This window comes from Pan paniscus, chromosome 18 (genome assembly GCF_029289425.2).
Source record: "Pan paniscus chromosome 18, NHGRI_mPanPan1-v2.0_pri, whole genome shotgun sequence".
In the NCBI taxonomy this organism is placed as follows: Eukaryota; Metazoa; Chordata; class Mammalia; order Primates; family Hominidae; genus Pan; species Pan paniscus.
The window spans coordinates 91,402,141-91,429,353 of record NC_073267.2 but is presented as its reverse complement, the minus strand read 5'-3'; the positions used below and the strand labels follow the sequence as shown (position 1 = coordinate 91,429,353).

The 27,213-nt window shown below is 51.4% G+C and overlaps 1 protein-coding gene across 4 annotated transcripts in view; it reads right to left on the bottom strand.

The window, feature by feature from the left end:
- Nucleotides 1-27,213, bottom strand: part of CMIP (c-Maf inducing protein) — a 268,332-nt gene that overhangs the window by 33,593 nt on the left and 207,526 nt on the right. For all 4 annotated transcript variants that reach the window (XR_004666951.3, XM_034940794.4, XM_034940796.3 and 1 more), the window contains 7 exons: nucleotides 26,770-26,931; nucleotides 21,307-21,348; nucleotides 18,178-18,240; nucleotides 14,739-14,819; nucleotides 8,827-8,930; nucleotides 7,007-7,111; nucleotides 442-795 (listed from right to left, as the gene is read on the bottom strand). Coding sequence is in view for 3 of the 4 variants with exons in the window: in XM_034940794.4 (XP_034796685.1) it covers nucleotides 442-795; nucleotides 7,007-7,111; nucleotides 8,827-8,930; nucleotides 14,739-14,819; nucleotides 18,178-18,240; nucleotides 21,307-21,348; nucleotides 26,770-26,931 (911 nt within the window). In the remaining variant the exon portion in view is untranslated. The remainder of the gene's footprint in view (nucleotides 1-441; nucleotides 796-7,006; nucleotides 7,112-8,826; nucleotides 8,931-14,738; nucleotides 14,820-18,177; nucleotides 18,241-21,306; nucleotides 21,349-26,769; nucleotides 26,932-27,213) is intronic.

Below are 27,213 nucleotides of genomic sequence, written 5' to 3'. Positions count from 1 at the left end.
ACACACTTGGGCACCCCTGTGCTCCTGCACACCCTGGCAGATGTATCCAGATCCTCACACACACACACAAACTCATGCAGACATATGTACACATGTATGCTTGGGCATGCACCTTGCACATGTGCCCAGGCACTCAAGCATACAGGTACAAAGCCATGCATGTATCCCACGTGTGTATACACACACACATGTTCACAGATACACAACCACAGCCACATGTGCCTCACCCACTTGTACATATGCACCCTGTATGCCTGTACTCACAGCCACACTTGTGCTTATGCACACTCTTGCACACACCAGCTCGTGTGCACTCACACACAAGCCACTCTACCATGCCCGGCCCTGCGTAGCTCGAACCAACAAACACAGCCGCACCCAGCAGCAAAGCCCAGTCTCCTCCCACTGGCCCCGGGAGCGGGCACGCGGGGGGGCACTCACAGCAGCTTGAGGATTTCCACGTAGCAGCCGAGCGTGCGGTCGGCCTGGGGGCCCAGCTCGATGCTCATGGTGCTGCAGGCGGGGCTGACCATGAGGCAGTCGATGAGGTTGGGCTCGCTGTCGTTGCCTGCGCTGGCCGTCAGCGCCGGCTTGGCAGTGCTGGTGCGTTCCACCTCCACGTGGATCTCACTGGAGGCCACGACCACCGACTTGAGCCGGGCCTCAGACAGCGTGGCTTCCTGAGACACCAGGTCCGGGCTGGGGTGCAGAAGGCGCAGAGGTAAAGTGGGCTTCCGGTCGCACGGCTGCTGGCAGCCGTTCCGGATTTCCTTCAGGCTTGGGGAATTGTCGCGGCTGGGGGAAGAGGCGGGAGAGGGCACATGAGTACAGGCACCGTTCATGATGCACCATGACCCATCAGACTAAAGGCCTCCCTGAATCCCAGGATGAGGCCAAAATGTAATACTATCATCATTCCTGTGCTACAAATGAGGAAACTGAGTCTCAGCCTGGGTGCATGGCTTGCCCAAGATCTAGACAGGAAGAGGTGGGGATGGCAGCCCAACCCAGGTTGCCTGTCTCTACAGCCCATGCTATCACCCCAGCACATAACAGGTGCTCAAAAAATATTTGCTGACCGACTGAGTGGATGCTGATCTTCACGTGACAGCCATAAGGCTCTTGGTGTTCTCCTCCACCAAAATGCCACTGGCCACTTTCTTGATAAGCCAATGGGATCTACTATTTTGCTTTTAGTTGCTTCCTGCAGTCTAACTGCCCTCCAATCCCTGACCTCATGCCACAATGTCCTCCAGGACTCTGCTCTCCTGCCCGCAAACTCAGCCAAGTGAGCAAGCTCAGTATCTGCCCTTCTGTCTGCGGAACCCCCACTCCTCCTGGGTAACCCTCCAGGCACAGCATCTTTAACTGCCCAGAGGAACAGAAGCCTGCACAAGGTGTTAACACATGTTAACCCAGAAAGGGGCTCTATGGCATTATTAATCTCACATTTGTTAGGGAAACGCTGGGCAAACAAGATGAAATTAGGCCTCTTAATGGCAGGACTTGTCAGAGCCTTGACCTGTTTAAAGCCCCTCCTCTGACTGCTTCCCAAGGTGCCCAGTTGCCTGGGAGGTGCATTATAAGGGACAGTAGTACCATCAACGGGTTCCTCTGCTGGTGCCCATGGGCCGGCAAGGTGCTAAGTGCAGTCACACAGATGCTCAAAGACATCACTGAACAGTGATTCCTACTGTCTCTGTGCCACAGGTGAGGAAAGACGGTCTCAGAAGTTAAATGATCTACCCCTAATTAAACAGCCCATGAGTCGACGGAGATGGGATTTGAAGCCAGATCTCCTGGACCCCAAAGCCCAGGATCCTCCTAACTAGGTTGGCTTCCAAGGTCCCCTAAGATCTGTGCAGGTCCCCTCCTCCAGGAAGTCTTCCTTGATTTCTTCCTGCTACTCTTGCCCTTCCTACCCTTGAACTCCTCCTAAACCAAAGCTTTCCACCCCTGGTGGGACACCAGGATCCCCTGGGTACACTTCCAAACATCCCAAAGCCCAGTTAGACAGGAATCTCCAGGATATGACCTGGACATGAGTAATTTTTAAGGCTCCTCGTGTGTGGTCAAGGTTGAGATCCACTAATCCAAGACTTCGAGCACAACGGCATGATTGAAAACAGCTGCTTGTCTAGTCCTTCCCCACATGTGTCACATGCATGGGTCCTGTGCCTCTAAAGGGGCTCCCAGGCTTGAGGACAGGGTCACACAGCTGGCATTGTGTTTGGGGAATTGTTGCAGCTGGGGGAAGGGGTGGGAGGGGGCACGTGAATAGCCCCTCCAAGGGCTGTGTGCAGAACTTGAACCCCATGCACAGCAAGGGTCTGAATGTATCCAGCACATGCCAGGAACCAGGCCTGAGCCGAGCCCACTAAGGGTGTTTAATAAATACACTTTCAGCTTTGCTGGGGGAAATAAACAATCCATCGGCTAAAGTCCGAGAATTCTATCGTTGATAACAACTTGTGTGTGGTCTGTGATGGGGGGAGACCTAAATTCTCTGGTCCAGATCTGATTTGCTCCCCAAGTACTCAACACTGCATTTCTCTTTGTTTGCCGTTGCTGGGTTTTAAAAGTGGATTTTCAAGGCTGTTTGGCTCAGATTGGTGATTTTCAAGAGAGCCACGCTAACCTGGGTCAAGTTGTCTGTTCTTTTCAGTGTTGAGTACATTGTGTACATTTGCCCACCGAGAGCACTGTGGACGGCCTGGAGGACATGACGGGCTTTATCTTGAAGGGACTGGCTGAGGGGGCGTCATGGACCTGAGCCCATGAAACGTGTTGGCAGCATCGTGCTTCTCTGGGTGATATCCAGGAAATGTATGGCATCAGCTGGAACCCAAGCTACTGTGGGCTCCGAGGGGGCTCAACACAGCTGAGCGAGGGCTGGCACGAGGCAGCAGGCACCATCTCACCCTCGCCACACCTCCAACCTGGCATCTCCTTGCCACAGCCACCTAACCGTTCCCCAGGGTCACGCCTGCCCGCTACTCCATCCTCCTCACAGCAGCAGCCAGAGGGGAATGGAACTGAAATCCCATCACGTCCCTTCTCCACTTACAACCCACTGTGGACTCTCCAATGTTCGCAGGATAAAAGTTCTGCCACTGAAACCCAGGACAACCCTGCTACTTACAGAGTGATCCCCAGCCTGCAGCTTCACCTGGGAGCTTGTTAGACAAGCAGAGTCTCAGGCCCCGCCCCAGACCTGCTGAATCCGAATCTGCATTTTAACTCCAACCCTAGAGAGTCCCAGGCACTAGGAGGTTTGAGAAGCTGGCTATTCATGGCCCAGCACTCTCTCCTCTCCAACTCCATCTTTTGCTTCCCTTTCCTTCTCTCTGCTCTAGTCACACTGGATTTCCTTCAGCTCTTCCCCTGCAGGGACCTCCATATTCAGTGTGCAGCAGAATGACTTGTGGAGTTTGTTTAGAATGCAGACTCCTGGGCCATACCCCAGAAATGTTGCAGCCAGGAATCTATTTTAAAGCAGTCCAGGTGATTCTGAAGTAGTGGTTCAAGGACCCGTAGATACAAAAACATTGTACACGGGCATGGTGGCTCACCCCTGTAACCCCAGCACTTCTGGAGGCTAAGGGGGGCATTTCACTTGAGGCCAGGAGTTTGAGACCAGCCTGGCCAACATGGCGAAACCCCATCTCTACTAAAAAAAAAAAAAAAAAAAAAAATTAGTCAGGTGTGGCAGTGCACACCTGTAATCCCAGCTACGTGGGTGGCTGAGGCATGAGAATTGCTTGAAGACAGGAGGCAGAGGTTGCAGTGAGCAGAGATTGCGCCACCACACTCCAGCTTGGGTGACAGAGTGAGACTGTTTCCAAAAAAACCCAAAAAACAAAAACAAAAACACTGTGACGAATGGCACCTTCACCCATCACTGCCAGGCCTTTCCATGTGGTTCTCTCCCTGGGTCACCCTCTTCCTGCTTCTTGCCTGGAGAACAGCCAGGAGGTATTAACGTAAATATCACCTCCCCAACGCTCCTTCCAAAAATAGATGCCAGGGCCATCCTAATTAAATCAGAATGGCACTGGGAGGGTCCTGGGCACCCTTTTCTTTCTTTCTTTCTTTCTTTTTTTAAATTGACATATAACCCAAAGTACGCTGGTAAATGTCTAACAACCAACTCTCCAAAGAAAGAAGCCCTGATCTGGCTGGATGTGGTGGCTCACGCCTGTAATCCCAGTACTTTGGGAAGCCGAGGCGGGCAGATCACCTGAGGTCAGGAGTTCGAGACCAGCCTGGCCAACAAAGTAAAACCCCATCTCTACTAAAAATACAAAGAATTAGCCAGGTGTGGTGGCCCATACCTATAATCTCAGCTACTCAGGAAGCTGAGGCAGGAGAATCGCTTGAACCCAGGAGGTGGAGGCTGTAGTGAGCCAAGATTGTGCCACTGCACTCCAGCCTGGGCGACAACAGCTAAGCTGTCTCAAAAAAAAAAGAAGAAGCCCTGATCTGCAGTGTTTACCAATTTCTTTGGTGTAAATACTCACCACAGCTACTTCAAGCTATCAATATGATATCATTACAGAACTGGGAAGGGACGTGTTCCCAAATGTAACGCGTGAGCTGGCTCCTGCACACTCTGGGTATAACTTAAATACTGTAAGCCAGGCGCGGTGGCTCACGCCTGTAATCCCAGCACTTTGGGAGGCCAAGGTGGGTGGATCACGAGGTCAGCAGATCAAGACCATCCTGGCTAACATGGTGAAACCCCATTTCTACTAAAAATACAAAAGTGCAGGCCTGATACTACCCTCTGGCTTCCGTTTTCTCCTCTTTTTGCCTCACCGTGCTGTCAGCTCCAGAACATGCCCTTGGGAATGAGCAGCCTCCCATCTCCACATTCTGGCCCCTGGAGTCCCTGCACTTCCTTCTGATCAGGGAAGTGATTCAAGGTGGGACATGATCCCCTTTGAACATCGGGACCTGAGGCTGAGGACATTAAAATAGTCACCCTCTCTCATGCCCTGCTGCAAGAAAACAGCCCCTGATTTATCAAATGCCTTTTCCTGCCCCTCCGAAGAACTCAGCAGTATGGCATTTGTTTGAGAAATTCCCCCTGTACAGGTTTTCAGCGACTCAGAATGCTCTACTGCCTTCATTTTGAGAAAAGACTGAAATACCCTCCTGCTGTATCCCCAGCTCTGGTGGGGTCTGGACTCATGTTGGTCTCCTTGGAGTTGTGTAGTGTACCACCTGAACAACTGGGTGGCTGCAGCAGAGACCACTGTGTTCTGCATGTGACATCCTCTCCAATGACACCAGAGGTCACTGCAGAAAGTTCCCCATAAACTAACGGCATGTGCATTAGTCTGCATCCCGGGAGCAGTTCTCAGCCAGAGAGGGATGGGAGCTGGTGAGTGACTATCCCAGCACCGCCAGCCTCGGCGGAGCAACTCTCAGCAGAGCAACTCTCAGTGTGTTACGCACGGCCTCCTGGGGCACAGTGGGAGTGCATGCCAGCTGCCTGAAGTGGTCACCTGCTTGCTTGCTTTCTTATTTATTTATTTATTTATTTATTTATTTTTGAGAAGGAGTCTCACTCTGTTGCACAGGCTGGAGTGCAGTGGTGTGATCTTGGCTCACTGCAACCTCCGCCTCCCAGGTTCAAGCGATTCTCCCGCCTCAGCCTCCTGAGTAGCTGAGTAAAGTCATGTGCCACCATGCCCGGCTAATTTTTATATTTTTTTAGTAGAGACGGGGTTTCACTATGTTGGCCAGGCTGGTCTCGAACTCCTAACCTCAAGTGATCTGCCCGCCTTGGCCTTCCAAACTGCTGGGATTACAGGTGTGAGCTACCGCGCCCAGCCTCACCTGCTTATTAATTCATACTTCACTGATGTCCTCCCTTCCCTGTCCCCCAGTGTTTCCTGGGACGACCTTCCTAGGAAGCCACTTCCACCCAAATCCTGGTCTTGGAGTTTCCTTTTGGAGGCTCCAAAGCCAGGTCGTGGCCCTGCCCTGCCACCTCTTCCGGTCACTTGCTACCCCACCACTCGGTTTTATTGCTCTCACGGTTTTTCTTACCCTCTGACATGATCTTGCACATTTACTTGTACATGATCTCTTCCTGGTAGAATGGAAGCCCCAAGAGAGCAGGGAATTTGTGATCTTGCTCGCTCTCCAGCACTGAAATTGTGTCAAGCACACAGCAGGAGCTCAAGAAAAACAGATGCAGTGGCTCATGCCTGTAACCTCAGCATTCTGGGAGGTCCAAATGGGAAGACTGCTTAAGCCCAGGAGTTTGAGACTAGCCTGGGTAACACAGCAAGATCCTGTCTTTACAAAAAAAATTTTAAATATTATCCATGAGTGGTGGCATGTGCCTGTGGTCCTAGCTACTCGGGAGGCTGATGTGGGAGGACGGCTTGAGCCCAGGAGTTTGAGGCTGCAGTGAGCTATGATTGCACCACTGTATTGCAGCACAACCTAAGTGACAGAGTGAGACCCTGTCTCAAAAAAATAAAATAAAACCATGCAAATCATGGGCAAAAGCCTGTGTTCTCAAAGCCAAGACTAGACAGGATAAACCTTACTGTCAACCCTTGTCCCCAACACACGGGCACATATTCACACCTCCATGTGCACACACATGTACACACAGTCACATGTATGTGTACAGTGCACACATGCATTTGCATACCCATGTGCACACATTCACACACACACACCAGTGTGTCATACCTCTCCAGTGGTGAGAAATCTTCAGCATAAAACATCTGTCCCTAAAGCCAAGCAGCTCTAACAGCCTTGCAGTTGCGGTGCTGATTCAGTGCTTGCTTTTTCAGCAGCATCCCTGGGTTCTGGGCCCATGAATCAACGTGCCCAGGGGAACTGGCAAACACACCATGAGGTCTGCCCAGTAAACAGCCACTCCACCTCTCTGGCCTGGTCAGTTCTTGGTGACTTTGCCCATGATGGGGGTGGCAGTTTGCCCCTCCCAAGCCCTCTGGGTGGCGGTGGTTCAGCAACTGACCTGTTGATGAACTCTTCATAGCAGGAGTAGATGGCAGCCAGGCACACGGCCACCAGGTTGGGCAGGACCCGGGGGTGGGGGCAGTGCCCTGTGGGGCCGTGCATGCTGGAAAAAAGCAGAGGGCTGGGGTGAGAAGCCTGCAGGAGTGGGGCCCATGGACAGGGGAAGGGGGAAAAGGGAGGGGCGCTGCTCAGGCACTGGGCTGCCCGCTCTGCCAGCACCACTTGGGGGGCTCTGAGAGCCTTCACTGTGCAATTGGTGGCACCAGGATTTGGGTCCCGGCTGTGCCACGTGCAGGCAGCAGAAGGCAAAGCTCCTGGCTGTGGACTCCGGATCCAGGGTTCCCGGGTTCAAACCCCTGAGTGGCCTTGGAAACCTCCTAAACTCTCCACCCTGTTTCTGCAGCTATAAAATGAGGATAGCAGCCCCCTCCTCAGTTGGGGTACAGTTAGGACCAAATTTTCTAATTCACAGAGAGACCTAGCAAATGGTGGCCATACGTCCTGGGACAGTCATGCTCACACCTGGTGGTTCAGAAATAATTAATTATTCCTAACACCTCATTTTACTTTCAAACATATCCTGCTTTGGAAGAAAAATGATGACGGTCATTTTGGCTTAGCATAGAGTCACCAACATAGTTACTAAGTCCTCAATAAGTGCCACTAATTATTACTTGTCTTGGCTATTTTGGTGGTCCTGAGGATAACACCTGTACCATTTCTGGGAAGCTGTCATCGAGGCTGCTGTCACTAAGAATGGCCTAACCTGACAAGATTTTGCAAACCACAACTGGGTGGTGTCACCAGGGTTCTGGCATGAGGGCATGTCACAAAGCCACCCTCAAACGACTTCGTGAGTTCCAAGTGGGCATATTTAGGAAATACGTAGCTTCAGAACTTGTTTAAATGGGTTACTGTGATTTTCTTAAAACATGAGAAGAGTCTGGGGGCAGCAGTTCACGCCTATAATCCCAGCACTTTGGGAGGCCGAAGCAGGTGGATCACCTGAGGTCAGGAGTTCAAGACCAGCCTGGCCAACATGTTGAAACCCCATCTCTAATAAAAATACAAAAATTAGCCAGGAGTCGTAACGTGTGCCTGTAATCCCAGCTACTTGGGAGGCTGAGGCAGGAGAATTGCTTGAACCCGGGAGCCGGAGGTTGCAGTGAGCCGAGACTGAGCCACTGCACTCCAGCCTGGGTGACAGAGCGAGACTCCATCTCAAAACAAACAAACAAACAAAAAAGATGAGAAGAACAAGAATGATGACAGCTCGGCCTGACACGAGACTTCCGCCGCATTCTCCATGTGTTGTGTCTCCTACTCACTGGAGCATCACACTAACTGGGAGAGGGGTACCATGGTTCTTGTGTGACAGATGAGGAAACTGGAGCACCGAGACAAAATTTAAAATTAAACAAAGCAAAAGCAACCCCCCCCCCCAAAAAAAACCCAAAATACCAACCCCAAGAACCAAAAGTGAGTAAGAGCAAGAACATTTGGCTTCCTCTTGGTTATGTTTAAGGGGCGATTGTTCAAGCACCCGACGATGATGCTCTGGGACCACCAGGGGTGGGACAGAGTCCTAAACATGTGGCACCTACAGCCTGAGGGGTCGTGGGACCTGAGGAAACAGCAGTGTTGTTGAGGTCCACTGTGTCCGAGTTCCTATCGGGCACCGTGCAGTAGGCTAGGGGCTTCCTCATAGAGGGAGTCTTCATTTAATTACACGACAGCCCCCCGTGGATATCTGAGGAAACAGGATCAGAGAGGAAAGTGGCTCCTAGGCCACAGAGGGACGTCGCGCTGGAGACCCACCTCTGAATGAACTTCTTCACCACTTCCATCCCCGCGTTGAGCTCGTTCAAGGCAAGGATGTACTCCTGAGTAAACAGCCTCAGTCGCGGGCACTTCCCAAAGTCCTGTGGAGACAGCAGGGGACAGGAGTCAGGGGATGGTGCTAGGCAGGGCAGGAGCCCAGGGCAGCCAGGACACCAGAAAGAAGGGCGGGACCGAGCTCTGCCTGGAGCTGTTGATGTGGAAGGCAATGGGGAGACATCAACCCTCTGGAAAGCACAGGTGGCGTCTACTTCAAAGAATGGCACCGCGATACCCGCGCTTCCACTCTGAAGGACCATCTGATGAGCAGGTGCTTCTGGCGGTGAAAAAGCCACCCTCAAAAGGCACTTGTGAGACGAATGAGACAAGAAAGAGAAAAGAGAGCCAGAAAGGCTGGGGGAACAAGAGAGGGTGCTTCCGAGGGGAATGTGGAGTGTGGAAGGAGGTGTGTGAGAGGTGGGTGTGGAAGGAGGTGAGTGTGAGGTGGGTGTGGAAGGTGTGAGGTGGGTGTGGAAGGAGGTGAGAGGTTGGTGTGGAAGGAGGTGAGAGGTGGGTGTGGTAGGAGGTGAGAGGTGGGTGTGGAAGGAGGTGAGAGGTGGGTGTGGAAGGAGGTGAGTGTGAGAGGTGGGTGTGGAAGGTGAGAGGTGGGTGTGGAAGGTGAGAGGTGGGTGTGGAAGGTGGTGAGAAGTGGGTGTGGAAGGAGGTATGAAGTGGGTGTGGAAGGAGGTGAGTGTGAGGTGGGTGTGGAAGGTGAGAGGTGGGTGTGGAAGGTGAGAGGTGGGTGTGGAAAGAGGTGACAGAGGTGGGTGTGGAAGGAGAAGAGAGGTGGGTGTGGAAGGAGGTGAGTGTGAGGTGGGTATGGGAGGAGGTGAATGTGAGGTGGGTGTGGAAGGCAGTGAGTGTGAGGTGGGTGTGGAAGGTGTGAGGTGGGTGTGGAAGGAGGTGAGAGGTTGGTGTGGAAGGAGGTGAGAGGTGGGTGTGGTAGGAGGTGAGAGGTGGGTGTGGAAGGAGGTGAGAGGTGGGTGTGGAAGGAAGTATGAAGTGGGTGTGGAAGGAGGTGAGTGTGAGAGGTGGGTGTGGAAGGAGGTGAGAGGTGGGTGTGGAAGGTGTGAGAGGTGGGTGTGGAGGTGTGAGGTGGATGTGGAAGGAGGTGAGTGTGAGAGGTGGGTGTGGAAGGTGAGAGGTGGGTGTGGAAGGTGAGAGGTGAGTGTGGAAGCAGGTGAGAAGTGGGTGTGGAAGGAGGTATGAAGTGGGTGTGGAAGGAGGTGAGTGTGAGGTGGGTGTGGAAGGTGAGAGGTGGGTGTGGAAGGTGAGAGGTGGGTGTGGAAAGAGGTAACAGGGGTGGGTGTGGAAGGAGGAGAGTGTGAGGTGGGTGTGGAAGGAGGAGAGTGTGAGGTGGGTGTGGAAGGTGTGAGGTGGGTGTGGAAGGCAGTGAGTGTGAGGTGGGTGTGAATGGATGTGTATTTGTGACAGGCTGCTGTGGACAGAGGCATACATGTGCAATGAGGAGTTGGGCACCAGGCGTTAGTGGCAGGGGAGGCACTGGCATGTGTCACTATGATGAGGGGACAGGGACACCACCCTGGTTGGAGGCCCCATCTGTGCCACGCTAGGGAAAGCAGCAACTACACGTCTCCATTCACCAGCCCCCCGGAACTAAAGGGTCCACTGCGGGGCTCCGTCGAGGGGCCAGGTCAAGGACACAGGGACCCTGCCTGTGCCGGCCGAGGGCCATATGTGGTGGCTGCCGTGCTCGGCCTCTTCCAGGTGTCAGGAAGACAGGGGCCACGGCACAGACTGCTCTGCCAGGAGGCAGGAAGTCGGCGCCCAGCCCAGTGGGGGGCTTGGGGCTTGCCAGGAACAGAACAGAGGTGCAGGAGAGAGGCATGGGCCGGACAGGGGCCTGTGAATCTGGCCGCTGCATTCATTCCCAGGGTCGTGGCCAGGGCTGGGGAGGTGCTGGGACTGCCAGCCGCTCGGGCTGTGTCTGGCCAGTCAGGAGCAGCACTGTCATACCCCCGACCCTCCATAAACGTGATGTGGCTGACCACGGAGGGGAGCCTGGAGTCTCCAGACCTGTCCCTCTGTACCCATCTCAGTGGAACCCATTTTTTAAAGAGAGCAGCCTGAATCAGGACTTCAAGCTGTAGAACAGAAACAGAGACCCCCCTCAGGTCTAACTGACCCCGAAGCTGGCATGAAAGCTCTGAGTGGAACCCGTTCCTACCACTCCCTCCCGCAGGCTCCCAGGAGAGAGTTTCTAGAGCTGCTGGGGGCTTCTTCATGTGGAGTCAAAGGGGTCCTTTGTGAGAGACAGCGCAGGGGGAGCTTTCACTCGTCTGCCTGCTAGGACTGTCCTGCTACATAAAGAGGGAAGCAGAGCCCCCGGAGCAAGTGCAGAAAAATGCACGCACTGGCATGAACACAAACACACACACACACACACACACACACACACACTCTCTCTCTCTCTCTCTCTCTCTCTTTCTCTCCCTCCCTCCCTCCCTCCCGGGTTAGAAAATGAGGGCTCTGCCTCACAAGTATTTAATCTGGCTTTGGGCTACCACGTCTGTCTCTGGGCCTCACTGACCCCACTATGGAATGAGGGTCCACAGAAGTGATCTCTAGCCCCCTTCCACCACGAGGGTTTTATGATTTTGTAAACTGCTTCAGCAGAGACTTAAGGTAACTGTCATCTTAGCTATTAGATTTTTGAATAATCAAGGTCATTTCCATGGAAGTAAACATTTACAGAGGGATCCAGCAGCCTCTGAAAAATACACTCCCCTTGGAAAACTGGAGGTCAGGTTACTTGGCGGTCCACTGCGGACCACAGCCGTGTCTTCTCGCCTCCTTTGCCACAAGAACACTCCGAGTGGCGTGGGGGCACAGAGATACATGGTCATTCTTCAGAACGCAGTTTGGCGAATTATTTGGACTGAATCTCCAGGGGAACATACTAAAGAACCGCTTCCTTTTGTTTCTAGTTTTTATTTCAGTCTAGCAAAGAACATTCTTTGAGACTCTCAAAGCTTCAGTTTGCTCATCCATGAAAGGGGGCACATATTTGCAAGAGATGCACCCAGAATGGGGGAGCCCCCAAATCCCAGAACAGCACCGTGGCTACGTTCTCCCCGTTTCCTAAATGTCTGAGTGCCTCCTTAAGGAGAAACACTGCATTTGGGGTGAAGAGCAGTCACTGTTCATGCCACCCCAACAGGCTCATGGCTTAGGTAGGCTAGGTACGCTCCTTAGCCAGAGACATGACCCCCCACACCAGCTGAGAGCCCCAGCTCCACAACGGTGCTGCTGACCCGTGCCCACTCATTAAGCATCAGGGAGCATTCAGTGAGTAAATGTCAAACTCTCTCGCCCACCGCCTGTGTTGTTACGATTCCATGAGGTCAGGTCTTCCTGTGCCTGGCATGGCCATAATCACTGTTTAATACAGTCTGTTCTTCTACACGAGAAGCGGATCCTCCTCGGTCCTCCCAGCAGTTCTCCTCTGCCGCCGCCGCTCATGGTGTGTAATTAGGAGGCGCCAAGAGCAAGGTGGGATCTGGGTGCGTTAAAGCATCCCCAGACACCTGGGATCACTTAGGGGGTACTCGTTACCAGTGAGGCGAGGACTCATGGCTGAGGGTCCCTACTCTCTGCCAGACTGCCACAGATACTATAAATTCTGGGTCTGCCCAGAGCGGTTCTGATTTTTATAGAGAAAATTAATACATGGTCAACACTCCAGGCCCATAAAACTAACCAAATACAAGAGAGGCGTTGTATGGTGAAGCCCCGAGAGCCTGTCTGAATTATGAATTTTTTCCCTTTGAAGTCAGATGTCCCCAAAGAACCCTTATGAAACGGTTTATTGACTAACATGGAATATGCAAAAATGTTTATGTGCCTGAAGAGGCATTCCTCTGCCAAGTATGTCCCGGGGGTGTGGCTCTGCCATTGACAAGTTAAGGTCCTTCACAAGAAAACCTGAAGAACCTTTGCTCTGAACTCCAGCATGGCACAGCCCACTCCATACACTACACCCGTAGTGATTTTAAAGTTAACAAACAGGGCCCCTTTCCTTCCAGCTGGCCAAAGCCAGAAAGAGCTCCTCCTTGAAACTATGAGCGCCCAAATTAAGGCAGAAACCCCGCCCCATCCCCCAGTGGGGAGTCTCCTTGTCCTGGAGAAAGAACTGCACAGGGTGTCCCTATCCCCTGTGTTCTGAAAACAAGAAATGAATTTACCCCAAATCTAGGAGGGGCTCAGAAATCAGCAACAATTCATTTACAGTTTGCAATCGCTTAGGGTAGAGAATGGTACATAGCATTCATTATGGTACTAACACGATTTCAGTTGGTAGTGGTGGCCTGGAATGCAGGAGGGGAAAGAGTGTGATGCTGTCTCTGGCTCTACAGAAAGAGTGCTATAATTGATTAATGATGTCTGCCATGAGCATGGAAGGGGTAGAGGAGCACATGTGTCATGCACTTCCATTCCTGACTGGGGAAGGGGCTGTAGGTGATATAGTATTCTTCAGGGGCATGGTGTGGAGACAGGCAAGCTATATCACAAGTGAAATGATGTGTGGTTACCCTTTTTCAGTTGTTTTCACGTGCTCCAGGAGACTCTAAAATCTAAGGTGGTGGCTGGCTCAGTACAACATGTGATTGGGAATGGGCCCTGGCCTCAGGCTGCCTGCTCCTTAGCTCCCACCAGGACCACCCACAGCTGCTCATCAGACCCTGCCTATCCTGTCCCGCCTCTCTGGGTCCCAGATTCCTCCTATGCACAGGTGTCATGGGAAGGGCATGAGGGTTAATAACACAATACACTCAAAGAGCACCACACTCTTGACTCCAAGAAAGTGTTCAATAAGCATCTGCAAAAAGATGTTATTCTTATTCCTACCTGTGGCCCCTGTGGCCACTTAGTGGACCTAGCTAAGTCTCAGTTTCCTCGTGTCACACAGGGCAAATAATGGCATTTGCTGCTGTCCCTGGAATGATGAGGGAACACCAAGGGGCCACACAGATTACAAGCGCCCCACCCGCTCTAAGTGTGCAATTAAATCCTGCTTTTGTATTTTAAAAAAAAAAAAATTAAAGGCCAAGCTTTATTCAGATTTCCTCAGTTTTCCCTTCATGTCCCTTTTCTGTTCTGGGATCCCATGGAGAGCCCCAAATGACATTTAGTCGTTACGCCCCCGTAGACTCCTCTGAGCTGTGACAGTTTCTTAGAATCTCCTTGTTTTTGATGACCTTGACCGTGGGGAGTACTGGCCAGGTACTTTGCAGACTGTCCCCTTGTCGGGATTTGTCTGATGTTTTTCTCATGATTGGAATGGGGTGATGGGTTACTGGAAGGAAGACCATAGAGGTCAAGTGTCATTTTTATACGTCCTATGAAGGGAACATTCTGTCTAACTGGCTTGTTGTCGATGTTGACCTTGATCACCTGGCTGAGGCTGAGTGTGTCTGGTTTCTCCACTGCAAGGCTACTCCTGCCCCCTTCCATACAGTGCTCTCTGGAAGGACCTCGCTGTGCGCAGCCCACATTAAAGGAGTGCAAAGTCGCGCTCTGGGTCCTTGAGGGCGGGGCATCTACAGACATTATTTGGGCCTATTCTTCCCCGGAGGCTTTCCTCTTCTCCTCCAGTTGCGGTATTTTTGTAATTATTAGGAACTGCAAAAAGATTCTTCCTGTTGCCGTAATGGAGGACAAGCTGTACAAAACCCCCAAAAGTCCTTAACCAGAATCTCAACCCCAGTTCCTGGCTGTCACGCTGGGCCAACCACATTCCCCAAATCTGTGCCAACGCAAAAGGCCAGGGAGGCGCGCGGGGCCTCATGTTCTGGGAGCTGGGGTCTGGGTGTTGGGGCAGGGTGACTCACCATGTTATGCTTGAGGATTCGCTGCACCACGGGGGTGAACACCTCGATGACCACCATGGACCGGGGCCGCTCTCTGCAGTGCTGGGGACAGAGTGGGGTACAGTTACTGCGGCCCTAAGAATGTTCTGAACACAGCCCGTGGCTGCTAGCAGGGCTGGGGACAGTGAGCCCAGCTGTGGGTGCCTGGGTTCCCTTGATGAACACTGCTGCACTGCTTTCTAAAAATGAGTTTATTTTGGAGGGGGGCCAGTTCTAGGTTCAGAGCAGAACGGAGAGGAAGGTAGAGAGCTTTCCCAGATACGCCCTGCCCCCGGCACGCACAGCCTCCCCAACGATCACTGCACATGCTCCTATTAAGGATGGGGTGGGGGCGATCCAGGCGGCCCTGAAACGTACCCTGGGCACATAGGCCAGTGGGCATGTGGGGCACTGGAAAAGGAATCCTGGTGGAGAGACAGGGCCCAAGAGGACAACACAATCTTGTTTCCCTTTCCTGTCCCCTGATGCACACACAGAGGACTCCCTGGGCAGGGGGTAAAGTGCACCACGGTCCCCTTTCCTCCCAGGTGCCTGCATTTCTACCCCACAAGCTGGTCTCACTGGTGGACACAGCCCACGCCTCCCCAAAGGACCGTGCGGTGTAACAAATGTAGCACGTATACCCTGTGGGATATTTGTTACAATGGAGAACCCCACACTGACACATCATTGTTACCCAGAGTCCACAGTTGACTTTAGGGTTCACTCTTGGTGCTGTGCGCTCTGGGTGTTTAGACAAATGTCTAATGTCCTGGAGCCACCAATGTAATCTCATAGGAAGTCGTTTCACTCCCTAAAAATCCTCTGTGCTCAGCCAATTCATCCCTCCCTCTCCCCAACCCCTGGCAACCACTGATCATTTTACTGTCTCCGTAGTTTTGCTTTTTCCAGAATGTCCTGTAGTTGGAATCATGCAGTGTGCAGCCTTTTCAGATGGGCTCCTCTCACTTACTAATATGCATTTAAAGCTCCCCCTTTCTCTTCGTGGTCTGCTAGCTCGTTTTTTTTTAGTGCTGAATAACACTGCATTGTTACACAGTTTATTTATCCATTCACCCACTGGAAGGCATTTTGGGTGCTTCCAGGTTCTGGTAGTCATGAATACAGCTGCTGTAACGTCTACATGTAGATGTTTGTGTGGACAGGTGTGTTGAACTCATTTGGGGAAATACCTACGAGTGCCATAGCCTTAAAATTTTTTTCTTTTTTTTTTTTTTTGGAGTTAAAAAAGTAGACGAGATGAGAGCTTTTGTTTGCTTTTTGTTTGGTTTTGACCTTAAAGCTTGAGACTGTTTCAGATGGTACACACAGGCATTCTGACAGGGTCCTTATTTAATATATAATGAGACTTCTGTAAAGCTAAGATTCTGCATGTTTGGTCTGAAAGACCTTGGAAATTGGGTATGATAGTACGAGGGCTTTGGCATTTGACCACCAGGGTGTTGAAAATTCTGTGACTCTTCAATTGGTGGCTTTAGCACTCGGGTGGCAGTCTGCAGGCCCAATTCATCACCAGCGCGGTGTTTTGTTTTTCATATTGGAAAGGAAGCCCTTCATAGGCTGTGAGGACAAGGCCCAGCCCCTCCCTCGTGTCCTGCACACGTGTATCACCCACCCGGCCCCCGGATGAGGATGCTGGACCTGGGATAAGAGAAATCAGGGCTCCCCTGAGAAAGCAAGATGAATAAACTTTCCTCAGATCTTGGAATTTGTCAGGAGTTTGGCAGAGCGGATGCAGCGCGGGAGGCTTTGGTCCCCTCAAGCTCTCCTCTCTGGGCTCCAACTCCCAGAGGCAAAATAGCCAAAGAAGTATCCCACATGGCTGGGACCCCCCTCCCTCCAAAAGGCAGACGGCCCTCTTTGAAACACCCACACAGGATTACAGCAAAGAATGCCAAAAAGGGTAGCTTTTTCTACCTCATCCCTTTCCAAACTGTGCTACTAGGAACGCTGAGGTAAGAAACACTGTGAGGCAAGTGAAGCCTCAGGTAGGAAACACAGTGAGGCAAGTGTATCCTGTTCTACAACAAATATCCAGTGTTCTAGAACCAGACTTTGAGAATCATGAGATCTGGGTGAAATCCTAAGCTTGAGAGGCAAGCATGGGGCAGGTTTGGGTTAAATTGGACAGGAGATGGAGGAGGTGACCTGTTGGGACAGGCAGAGGAGCAGCTGGCCGTTCTCTCAGGATACTGGGTTATTTAATTCCACTCTTCTGGGGGCATGATACCCATGAGTCCCGGGGGCAGACAAGGCCCTTGTGTGTCCTGAGGAGTCCGGGGCCTGTGTGTATCCACACCTGTATACACACACACACACTCATGGGTGTTCACTCCCTGGGCCAGGGGGCACACATTGCACATGCACACATTAAGGCCAGGGGGTCCAGACCCTGACAGGTACCCTGGGCACTCAGACCAGAAGGTGTGTGGATTGCTAGAAAAGGAATCCTGATAGGGAGGCAGACTCCAGGAGGACAACTGAATCTTGTCTCCCTTTCAAAGCTCCCGTCCCCTGACACATACACAGAGGACTCCCTGGGGTGGGGGGTGGAGGGCGGGGGGCCGGGAAGGGGCGGCAAGGGAAATCAAGCGCACCACAGCCCCCTTTCCTCCCAGGGGCCTGCTATTCTACCCCACAGGCTGGTCCCCACTGCTGGACACAGCCCACGCCTCTCCAAAGGACAGCGGGTGACCTTGGCAGGAGGCAGGTAATGGGAGCGGGGAGGGATGACGACCAGCTGAGCGGGGCAGCAGGGGTATGACAGGGGAGTGCCGAGAACATGTCTCTCCAAGGACATAAAATTATTATGCTAAAAAAACCACACAGCAAAGAACAAAACAGGTTTGTGTGCTGGTTCGGCCTGAGCCACAAAGATGTGCCCTGGGAATGAGAAATGCCTGGTCCCCGATGTGCCCTGGGCATGTCCTATGTGAATCCCACTGCAAGGCTGGTGCTGGGTGCCTGGCAGCGGATGCCCTGCTCCACAGCTCCTCTAAGCTAACCTGGAGCACCATGCTGCCTCCCGTGTTCAGGGAAAGCCCCACAGCCGCACCCCACCGTGGGCCAGCCACTGCGCAGAGGAACCTTGGCTAATAATAACCCAGCTCTGACGTCAGGAGCCCAGGAAATCTGCAGCAACCTGTCTCCTAAGACAGGCGGGAAGTGATTCCAAGGAAAAGCAAGATGTTCCCCTTGTGACTCTTTGTTACCTGTCTGGCAGAGAGGTGGGTGTAGCCCTAAGAATGGGTGCCAGGCATGCCCTCCGCCTGTGTCTGGGACCGTGACCCAAGACGGTGGGGCCCAGGTTTTCGGCCTTTCTGTGCAAACCCAATCCCTGGTGTGCACACAGAGGGAGGTTACTTCCTGCAGCCACAGCCCCAGCTCAGCAATCCCGTACCTTGCAAAAGAATTCACAGAGATCTGGTGGTGGGTGGTTGTTTTCCAGCAAAGGAGCGATTGCCTGAAACACAACAAACAAGCATCAGGAACCGTGGGGTAGATAGCCACGGAAAGACTTCAAACAATCTCCAGGCCATATTGTGAAGTGAAAAAATAAATGCAGAGCAACACATTCTGCATCACATCATTCATATTAAAAGCAGAAAATAAAAGAAAAGAAAAAAATTCCCCCAAAATCCACAACCATATCTGTCTGTGTGGGTTTGTCACCACCTGAAAACAAGGTGTTTCTAAAGAGGGCACTGGGATGGGATGAAATCCTCTTTTCCTGATGAAAACATACTCATACTCATGAAATACTTGCAAAATTGGCTGGGCACAGTGGCTCATGCCTGTAACCCCAGCACTTTGGGAGGCCAAGGCAGGTAGATCACTTGAGGTCAGGAGTTCGAGACCAGCCTGGCCAACATAGGGAAACTCCGTCTCTATCAAAAATACAAAAATTAACTGGGTGTGGTGGTGTGCGCCCCTGTAATCCCAGCTACTTGGGAGGCTGAGGCAGGAGAATCACTTGAACTTAGGAGGCGGAGTTGCAGTGAGCCGAGTTCGTGCCACTGCACTCTAGCCTGGGTGACAGAGTGAGACTCTGCCTTAAAAAAAAAAGAAAGAAAAAGAAAAAAGAAATACTTGCAAAATGATATTTTAAGTAAAATTAAAAGTTCTGTCACAGCTAGTATGGCTGGGGTCTGGGTCTGAACTCGATTCTGAACTTGAACCTAGATTCAGCTCATGTTCTTCACCACCATGGTGAGCGCCTTCCATAGTGAGCCGGACCACAGCTAGGGTTTGGACTCCTGGTCCATGACCAACAATGGTTACTATTGCCTGGCCAATGGAATGAATAAAACCAACTCAAGCTATGGTAGAAAAATTAGCGCATAAAAAACTACCAAGCATGTCCGAAGAAGACTAATTGCCAATAGGGCAAATAAGAGGATGTAACTGTTGGAATGAAAGGAGGCTCCAGAAGGCGTCATAATAATGACAACAGCAATAGTAATAAAAGAATGCTGGAAGGGGAGGCTGTAAAATGCAGGGGTGAGGGTCAGACCCTCAGATCAAATTCTTTCCTGTTCTCAGGCATTCCTGCTGAGCCGGGAAGCTCAACCTGACCCAATTAAGGGTTCAGTTCAGCCACATTAGCTGGATAAATGCAGCCTGGGTTTCTCAGATCAAAATTTCTTTCCCAGGCTTGTCCTGAATGCAAGCCCTTGTCCTCCATCCAGGGCTTCCAGGCACTCAGTGGGACCCACAGGTGTTGCTGGCAGGGAGAGGAAGGCAGTACCTCCTTCCAGCTCTCATGCTTGCTCCTGGTTCTGCAGCAGCCCGTCTTACCACTTTGCCTTTGCACATGTAAGTCCCCCTGCCTGGACTGCCTTCCCCAGCTTGCTCCGTTTACCTGACATTCTCCTATCTATCCTTTAAGATTCAGCTTGGTCACCTCCTCCTGGAAGTCCTCCATCATCATCCTCCCAGGACCCTCCCTGACAGAGGTTAAGTACCTATCCTCTGCACCCCCTCTAACACCCAGAACAAACCTCAGCCCTTGGCCATGTTATTTTTGTATTATCTGTTGATCTGCCAGGTTCTCTCAGCACACATTCAGTCCTCAATGGCAGGCCTCAAGGCTTGTCCAGCTCTCTATCTGTGTCTGGCACATAGTCAGACTCACATGCTCAGCAAAGTTCGTTAAATGAATTGACGAATTAATACTATGCCAGAAAAAGGTGGTGGTGAGTGATTGGGGGTGCCCAGGTTGACTTGTCCTCCTGTTCTGGCAAGAGAAGGCAATGGATAGTCCGGGTGAAAGCATGGAGAAAACCTCTATACTGTTAGCATTAGCAAACACCCACTGAGAGCCCACTACGTGCCAGACACTGGAGCTGACAGCAAAGGCAGAAGCTGCTGCCTTGACTCTCCACAATCAAAGGCCTGGGGCTCACCTCATTTTGTGCATACAGTACCCAGCTAGGCTTGCCAGGGCCGACTGAGTGGGTCCCCCAAGGCCCTGATTCGGCTAGAGGAGCGTGAGGGGCCTAGTGACTGATGCTGCTCTTGTTCTGTACCTTGCAGCCAGGAGACATCCCAGGCAGGTTAGTTCCAAGGTCCCCTCCTGGGCACAAAAGGCTCTGCCTCTTGCTTCTATTTCATCTCCCATCCGCCTGCTTCTCATTTCCTTATGCTTTATGCTCCAGCAATGCTGAAGCTTCCAGAACACACTACGTTGCTTTAAATCTTTGTGCTCTTGCACATTTTCTTTCTTCTCTCTGGGATGCTTTTATCCCGTGTTGCCACCTGGAAAACTCCTACTGATCCTTCAAAACCCAGCTCAGATAGCACTACCTCTAGGAAGCTTTCTGGCTCCTTTCCCAGGGGAGTTTATCACTCTACTTACTCTCTGCACTCAATGTCTCTATTTTTTGCGGTGATCACTTTTGTCTTCCTACAATAGATGATGAACTCCTTAGGGACTAGGTTACCTGTGAATTCAAATACATAGCATGGTGCTTACTATCTAGCAGGTGCAATTTCATTTCTTTCTTCTCTCAAGTGAGAGTTAGGTTTCGTAGCTAAAAGTCATCCAGGAAGATATTTTACCCCAAAAATGCTTACATCATGGTAGAGCCCCAGAAAATAGCATCTCACTTTATGTATCACAGGGAATTAAATCCAAGTTCTATTTGTGGATTAATTGGGAGACATGTCCTGGGGCAAGAAAGAGAACGTTTACCTTTCAGCTAATGGGGTGATGCCTCTGAATAAATTATACGGGCTCTGCCATCTCCTGCCTTCAACTCCCTAGGCAGATGCAGGAAGGAGGAGGCGATTATGATACATTTGCTACAAACCTCAAAGACAGACAATTACACTCCCGCTCCTATCAACTGGGGCTCTGAAATATGCAAAGGCAGAGGGAGGTGCGTCCGGCTTGCTAAAAAAGACAAAACGGAGCAAGGCCAGATGCTGGTGGATTACGCAGGCGCCAGAATTACCCCAAACCAGGAAAAGGGTTGTAGGCTCCAGGAGGCGGAGGTGGGTGGAGGGAGCGTGTTCGAGAGGAACTTACCACAATGATGTTTTCATGCTCCTGGGTGGTCAAGTTTGTGTTCTAAAGGATTGAATGGAGACAGCAGGAGGAAAACAAAACAAAAGAAAATTAAGAAAACGAGCATTTGGATTTCAAGATCCACAGTTTCGAAACATCTTCAGCGTCACAGACCAACTGTCACTGTCATTTTTTCTTAATTAAACAGATCAGAACACCCTCAGGGGCAAGGTCGGGAAGGGGGAGAAAGTATGGTTTTGGGGCAGGGAGAACTGAGTTCTTGTCCCTGTTTCGGGGCTTGAGTTATGTGACCTTGAGTGAGTCAAGTCTAGGGGAGACTCAGTTCCTGCTTCGGTCAACAGGGCTTCCAGTAACCTCAATAGGCTGTTGGGAGAGGATCTGGCCCTCGTCAAAGTGAAACTGCTTAGAAGCCAGAAGGCAGGTTCATAATAAGTATGTAAAGAAAGAGACCTTTCAAGAGTCCTAATCTGTGCCAGGCAGCCTTTTAGGAGTAACACGTATATGATTTCAGTGCTTCTCAAACTAAGTTCCCAAGGAACATGAAGTTCCGTGAGTGGGCCCGAGATGTTTTAGCTGAATTCAAATGCTAGCAACTGACTTGCAAAAACATAATTAGGTTGAATGGATTACATTTGCTGAAATTTTAGGGGTCCTGTTTCCTTCCCAATCTGGACTTTTCTTAAATAATTGGTAACTGTTACAGGTTGAACATCCCTTACTGAAAATGCTTGGGAACATGTGTTTTGGATTTCCATTTTTTTTTTTAATTTTGGAATATCTGCATTATACTTAACCAGTTGAGCAACCTAGTCTGAGAATGCAAAACCTGAAACTCTCCAATGAACGTTTCCTTTGAGTGTCATGTTGATGCTCAGAAAGTTTCGGACTTTTGGCCAGGCATGGCGGCTCCCATGCCTGTAATCCCAGCACTTTGGGAGGCTGAGGAGTGTGGATTGCTTGAGGCCAGGGGTTCAAGATCAGCCTGGCCAACATGGCGAAACCCCGTCTCTACAAAAAATACAAAAATTATCTGGGCATGGTACTCGCTACTCGGGAGGCTGAGGCAGGAGAAGTATTTGAATCCAAAAGGCGGAGGCTGCAGTGAGCTGAGATTGTGCCACCACACTCCAGCCTGGGCGACAGAGCGAGATTGTCTCTAAAAAGAAAGTTTTGGACTTTGGAGCATTTCAGGTTTCAGGATTAGAGATGCTCGACCTGTGCCGCCATCTGTGAGTACTTGAACAAAGAAAGAGACGGCTGTGCCATAAACAAGGAATCACAGGAAAACTCAAAAGTGCCCACCCTTCTTTCTTGCTAGTTTCGTGGTGTGTTCTGCTTTGCTTGTCTGTTTTGGTGGACACACCAAATTGGTGGTGCCAATTCGTATTTCCTAAAAGAGCCACATTGGCTGCTTGTAAAGAGACCCCTCATTTGAACAGTGTTGGCAAGATCGATTGTTCTGGTTCTAGACAGAGCCCCATGGCTCCCACCACCTGGACAGGCTTAAGGCATATGGGGGTATCTAATGTGTTTACAGCAGCCAAGGCAAAAGAAAAGCTTGCGAGCTATGAATTTGCTTTTGCCCAATAAGCTGGCTCCCGAGGGCTGCGGGAGGCCGTGAAGCCAGGTCAGCATCTGAATGAACAACATGAGTCTCTACCGGTCCCGAGACGTCCTGACCTAGGTGAGGTCGGACCCAAGATACCTAGAATCCAGGCATGTGAAAGGATGTTTTTTGGATCTGAACATGCTTTTTTTCTTTAGTGGATATGAGTGGAGTTTGAGCAGCCTGTTTATGGTAGATTATTAACTATCAGTCATTTTTCAGCCTCGGGGAAAAGCCTGGCCTTGGTCTCTCCTTACGACTGCTGAGCTCTCTATGCCTCAGGCACTGTGTAAGAGCTTTGTTTTGCTCATGCCACCAATTTCTTTTGATTATGACAGGTTCTCTACTATCCCATTGACTGATCAGCTGCCTAAGACTGACGGGATGCAGTGACTAGCAGGCGCAGGGTAATAGGGGGTGCAGTGAGGATATGAACCCGTCTGTCCTTACTCTAAAGTCTATATTTCCTGCCACTGAGCTACAGTGCTCCACCACCCATCCAAGAAGCAGTTCCTTATTTTGGGCTGCCAAGGGCAGCTCGACACATCCATCCCTTGCCGCCACCCACGCACCTTTCCAGGAAGGCTTTGGCGACCACGGACACCATTTCCTTTGTCCCAGTCACAGGACAGCCCATGCATTCTACAGGGAGCCTTCTCTCCCCCAGGGCCATTTTCCACCCCTGGTAGAGCATGTCCACTAATAGCCACTGCATTAGAGGGAACAGTTGACTCTCAAGCTAAGCGGCCACTTTACACGCAACTCAACAAAGGCCTGGGAGGGTGGGGACAGCCAGCTTTGCTTTGCTGGTGGACGGACAGTTCTTTCTCGGAACGTTTTGCGTCCTTAACAGCTCCCTCCACGATGCCCCTCTGCCTGCTCCCTCCAGATCCTTCCACCTTCTGGTTGGTCTGGTGATGCCTGGAACGTCTCCAGAGGAGGCCTTGCAAACAACTTGGGCAAACAGAACAGAGAAACAACCCAGCCCCAAAACAGGGCACGGAGGTCGAAGGCAGATGTTTGTTTTTCCAGCTACTAGCTCCAGATCCCTGGCTGAAGGTGCTTACGGGGTTCAGACCACAGACATCCCCTATGACAATGAAAATGTGGCCATGTATCAAAGGCCCTTGCAAGTTAGGCACAGTGCCAAGCACTTTATGCATATGAGAGCATCGCATCCTCAATTCTATGAAATAGGTACTCGTCTCAGACCCAATTTACAGAAAACAACTGGGCACAGAAAGGCCTAGCAACTCGTCCAAGGCCACCCAGCTACTGAGGGCAGGACAAGGTCCTTCCGACCCTACAACACGCACTCTTCATCTCCATAGTTACATACTTGCCAGAAAGTCTCTATCAACCCGGGTTTATCTCACATCTATGTGCAGGGGCATAAGCTTCACCACTGGGCAGACCCGGGCGAGGGTCCTGGCCCAACACTTAATCTGACTGGCCCTGTGTAAGCTACTTAACCTCTCAGCACCCCGGGTTACTCCTCTATACATTTTAATACTTACCTTGCAGGGTCCTTGGGAGAAACTGGGGAGGTCTAAGGGCCATCAAACTGACCACTGCAGAGCATGCATGAGTGGATGCTGGGTCAGGCAGCCTGGGCTGGAGTCCCAGCTCTGTCCCTAAATGTCAGCTCTCTTCAGTAAAGTAGGGTGAGTAATGCTGACTCCTTGCCTGACACGGTAGCTTCAAAGCACATGGAAACTTCTTCCATTTTCCTACTTTAAATATCTTTATTCTTCCATCCTAGCACTTAAGGGTCAGCTGCCTTTGAGATTTTTACTTTAAAGCCCAAGAAGCACCCTCAGCCAGGTGTCTGGACCTAGGTGTGGTGGCTCATGCCTATAATCCCAGCACTTTGGGAGGCCAAGGTGGGAGGATCACTTGAGCCCAGGAGTTTGAGACCAACCTGGGCAACACAGTGAGACCCCATTGTTAATAATAATAATAATAATAATAATAATAATAATAATAATAAAAGCCCAAGGAGGGATGTGAAGGCCAACAGTCATGCGGTCACCTGAAGCACATCTGAGAGGGGAAAAAAAAATCTTGCCCGAGGCCGGCAATGGGGCACGTCTGCTGCCCTCAGCACTGCCCTGATTTAATAAGGGTGTGGTGGTGGTTGAGCCTGGTGGCGCTGAAGTGGTGGCCAAGTTGGTCTCAAAAGCGCTTGGCAACTCTGAGGTGGAACTTCTAGCTCCATTACAAACCTGCCACGTGAGTTGGGCAGGTCACTCAGTATCACTGGGCCTCAATTTCCTCATCTGTGAAGTGAAGACAGAAAGGCCCATCTTTCAGAGAGAATGTGAGTTTTAAAAGAGAGGCTGTCTCACTTTGGGAGGCCAAGGCAGATGGACCATTTGAAGTCAGGAGTTCAAGATCAGCCTGGCCAACACAGTGAAACCTTGTCTCTACTAAAAATACAAAAATTAGCTGGGCATGGTGGCGCACGCCTGTAATCTCAGCTACTTGGGAGGCTGTGGCAGGAGAACTGCTTGAACCCAGGAGGCGGAGGTTGCAGTGAGCCGTCACGCCACTGCACTCCAGATTGGGTGGCACCTGGCACCTGCCTGGCTTACTACAGGTGAGCAGGGACCCCTTCTCCAGATGAGAAGTCTGCACCTGGAGCTGGACATCCAGCACCCAGGCTCAGAATTCCAGCCACTCTGTGATTCATTTCCCAGCCTGGGTTTTTACTCCTCTTGGAACGATGCTGGTCTCCCAACTGAGGACAACACCTCTGACCTCTGTCCCTCTGCCTGAGACTGTCACTGCCACCTACTTTCTACCTCCCACCTCGCCTCCTCCTGGAGTGAGGGACCTTCTCTACTGCACAGACACGGAGGGCCGGTGCCAGGCCCCGTCCCACGGGCAGCGGCCAGTGTGGGCCTGCAGAGAAAGGGGAGGGCTCCAGGCAGCCAGGCACTTGCAATGGGAGCTTGACGGGGGCGACCCAGGACCGGGGGTATCACTCAGGGGAGGGGGACAGAAGCATCAGTCTGGTGGCTGTGCACAGTTTAAATCAGGAGTCATCAACTCCAGTGTTCCCAGAGGGCCAGGTGAGCAAATAAACGAGAGCAGTATTAATATTTGTAAAGCACCTAGAATAGCACCTGAAACAGAAAACAGAAAGAAGCACATTTCCGAAGCGCCTTCTGCCTAACCAACAGCGGGACAGACTCGCTGATGAGTTTCATTGTTCACTGCCTGTCTCCCCTGCCGGGACACAAGCTCCAGGGGGGTAGGGGGCTTGTCTTTGCTTGAATTCCCAGATGGTGCCTGGCACAAAGCACACATTCAATATGCGAGGAGGCCAGCAAAGCAGATGGCACAGGAGGCCCAGCCGACGGGTGGCATCAGGTAGCACCAGCTGCAAACCGCGGCTGGATTTTCTGATTGTTTTTAAAGAGAACCTGGAAATTCCCACTGTACTGTGAAATCTCCTGATTTTTAAAATGGTGTTTAAATTAAACAGAGCACATCTACAGGCTTTGTGGGGTGACGAGGGCAGAAAGCTGAATCCCCCTGGACCCCTGGAGCTCATGTGGGCCACTGCTAGGGGAAGACAGAGATGGGGCTGGGACTACTGGCTCTCACTGCACGGGGCAACACCTCCTCTTCGGTGCCTACAATCCCCAGACAGCGCAGCTGCAAGCAGCTGGGGCAAGCCTCCCTCTCCAACTCCCACACACGGCTGGGTGGGCAACTGCTCACCTCCTTCGGCAGCAGGGCGACAACACAGCCCACACGGAGCTCTGCCTGCGCCTGCTGCTTGGCATGGAGCCGGTGATCGGTGGAGGGAAAGGCAAACAATGTAAAGGGGTCCAGGGGAGGGGTTTTACCTCTGAGAGCAGTTTCGAGACGATTTCCAGTGGGGCCTGGTTGATGGAGTCATCCTGCAGGGGGGATGTCAGGGCCATGTCCACCAGGGTCCGGATCTCTTTCAAGACAACTTCCCAGCGGCTTGGGTTACTCAGCACTTTCTTATATTTGTAAATCTTTTTCTGGTTGAAAGAGATAGAGACAGCAACATGTTACTCATGTAAGGAAGGCAGAAGATGGAAGACAATCAAAGAATCAGATGGGTTAGGGTGTAAAGGGCCCTGAGAAACTGCCAACTTGGCCCAGTCCCCGTTTATAAGGAAACTGACGCCCCGAGAGAGGAAGGGTCTCATCCAAAGTCACGGGGTGCGTTTGCAGCCAGGCCTCCTGACACTAGACTCACTTCCCACACAGGCTCACTTCACCCCAATGATAATCCTTGATAGATGACCTTTTTCTTTTTT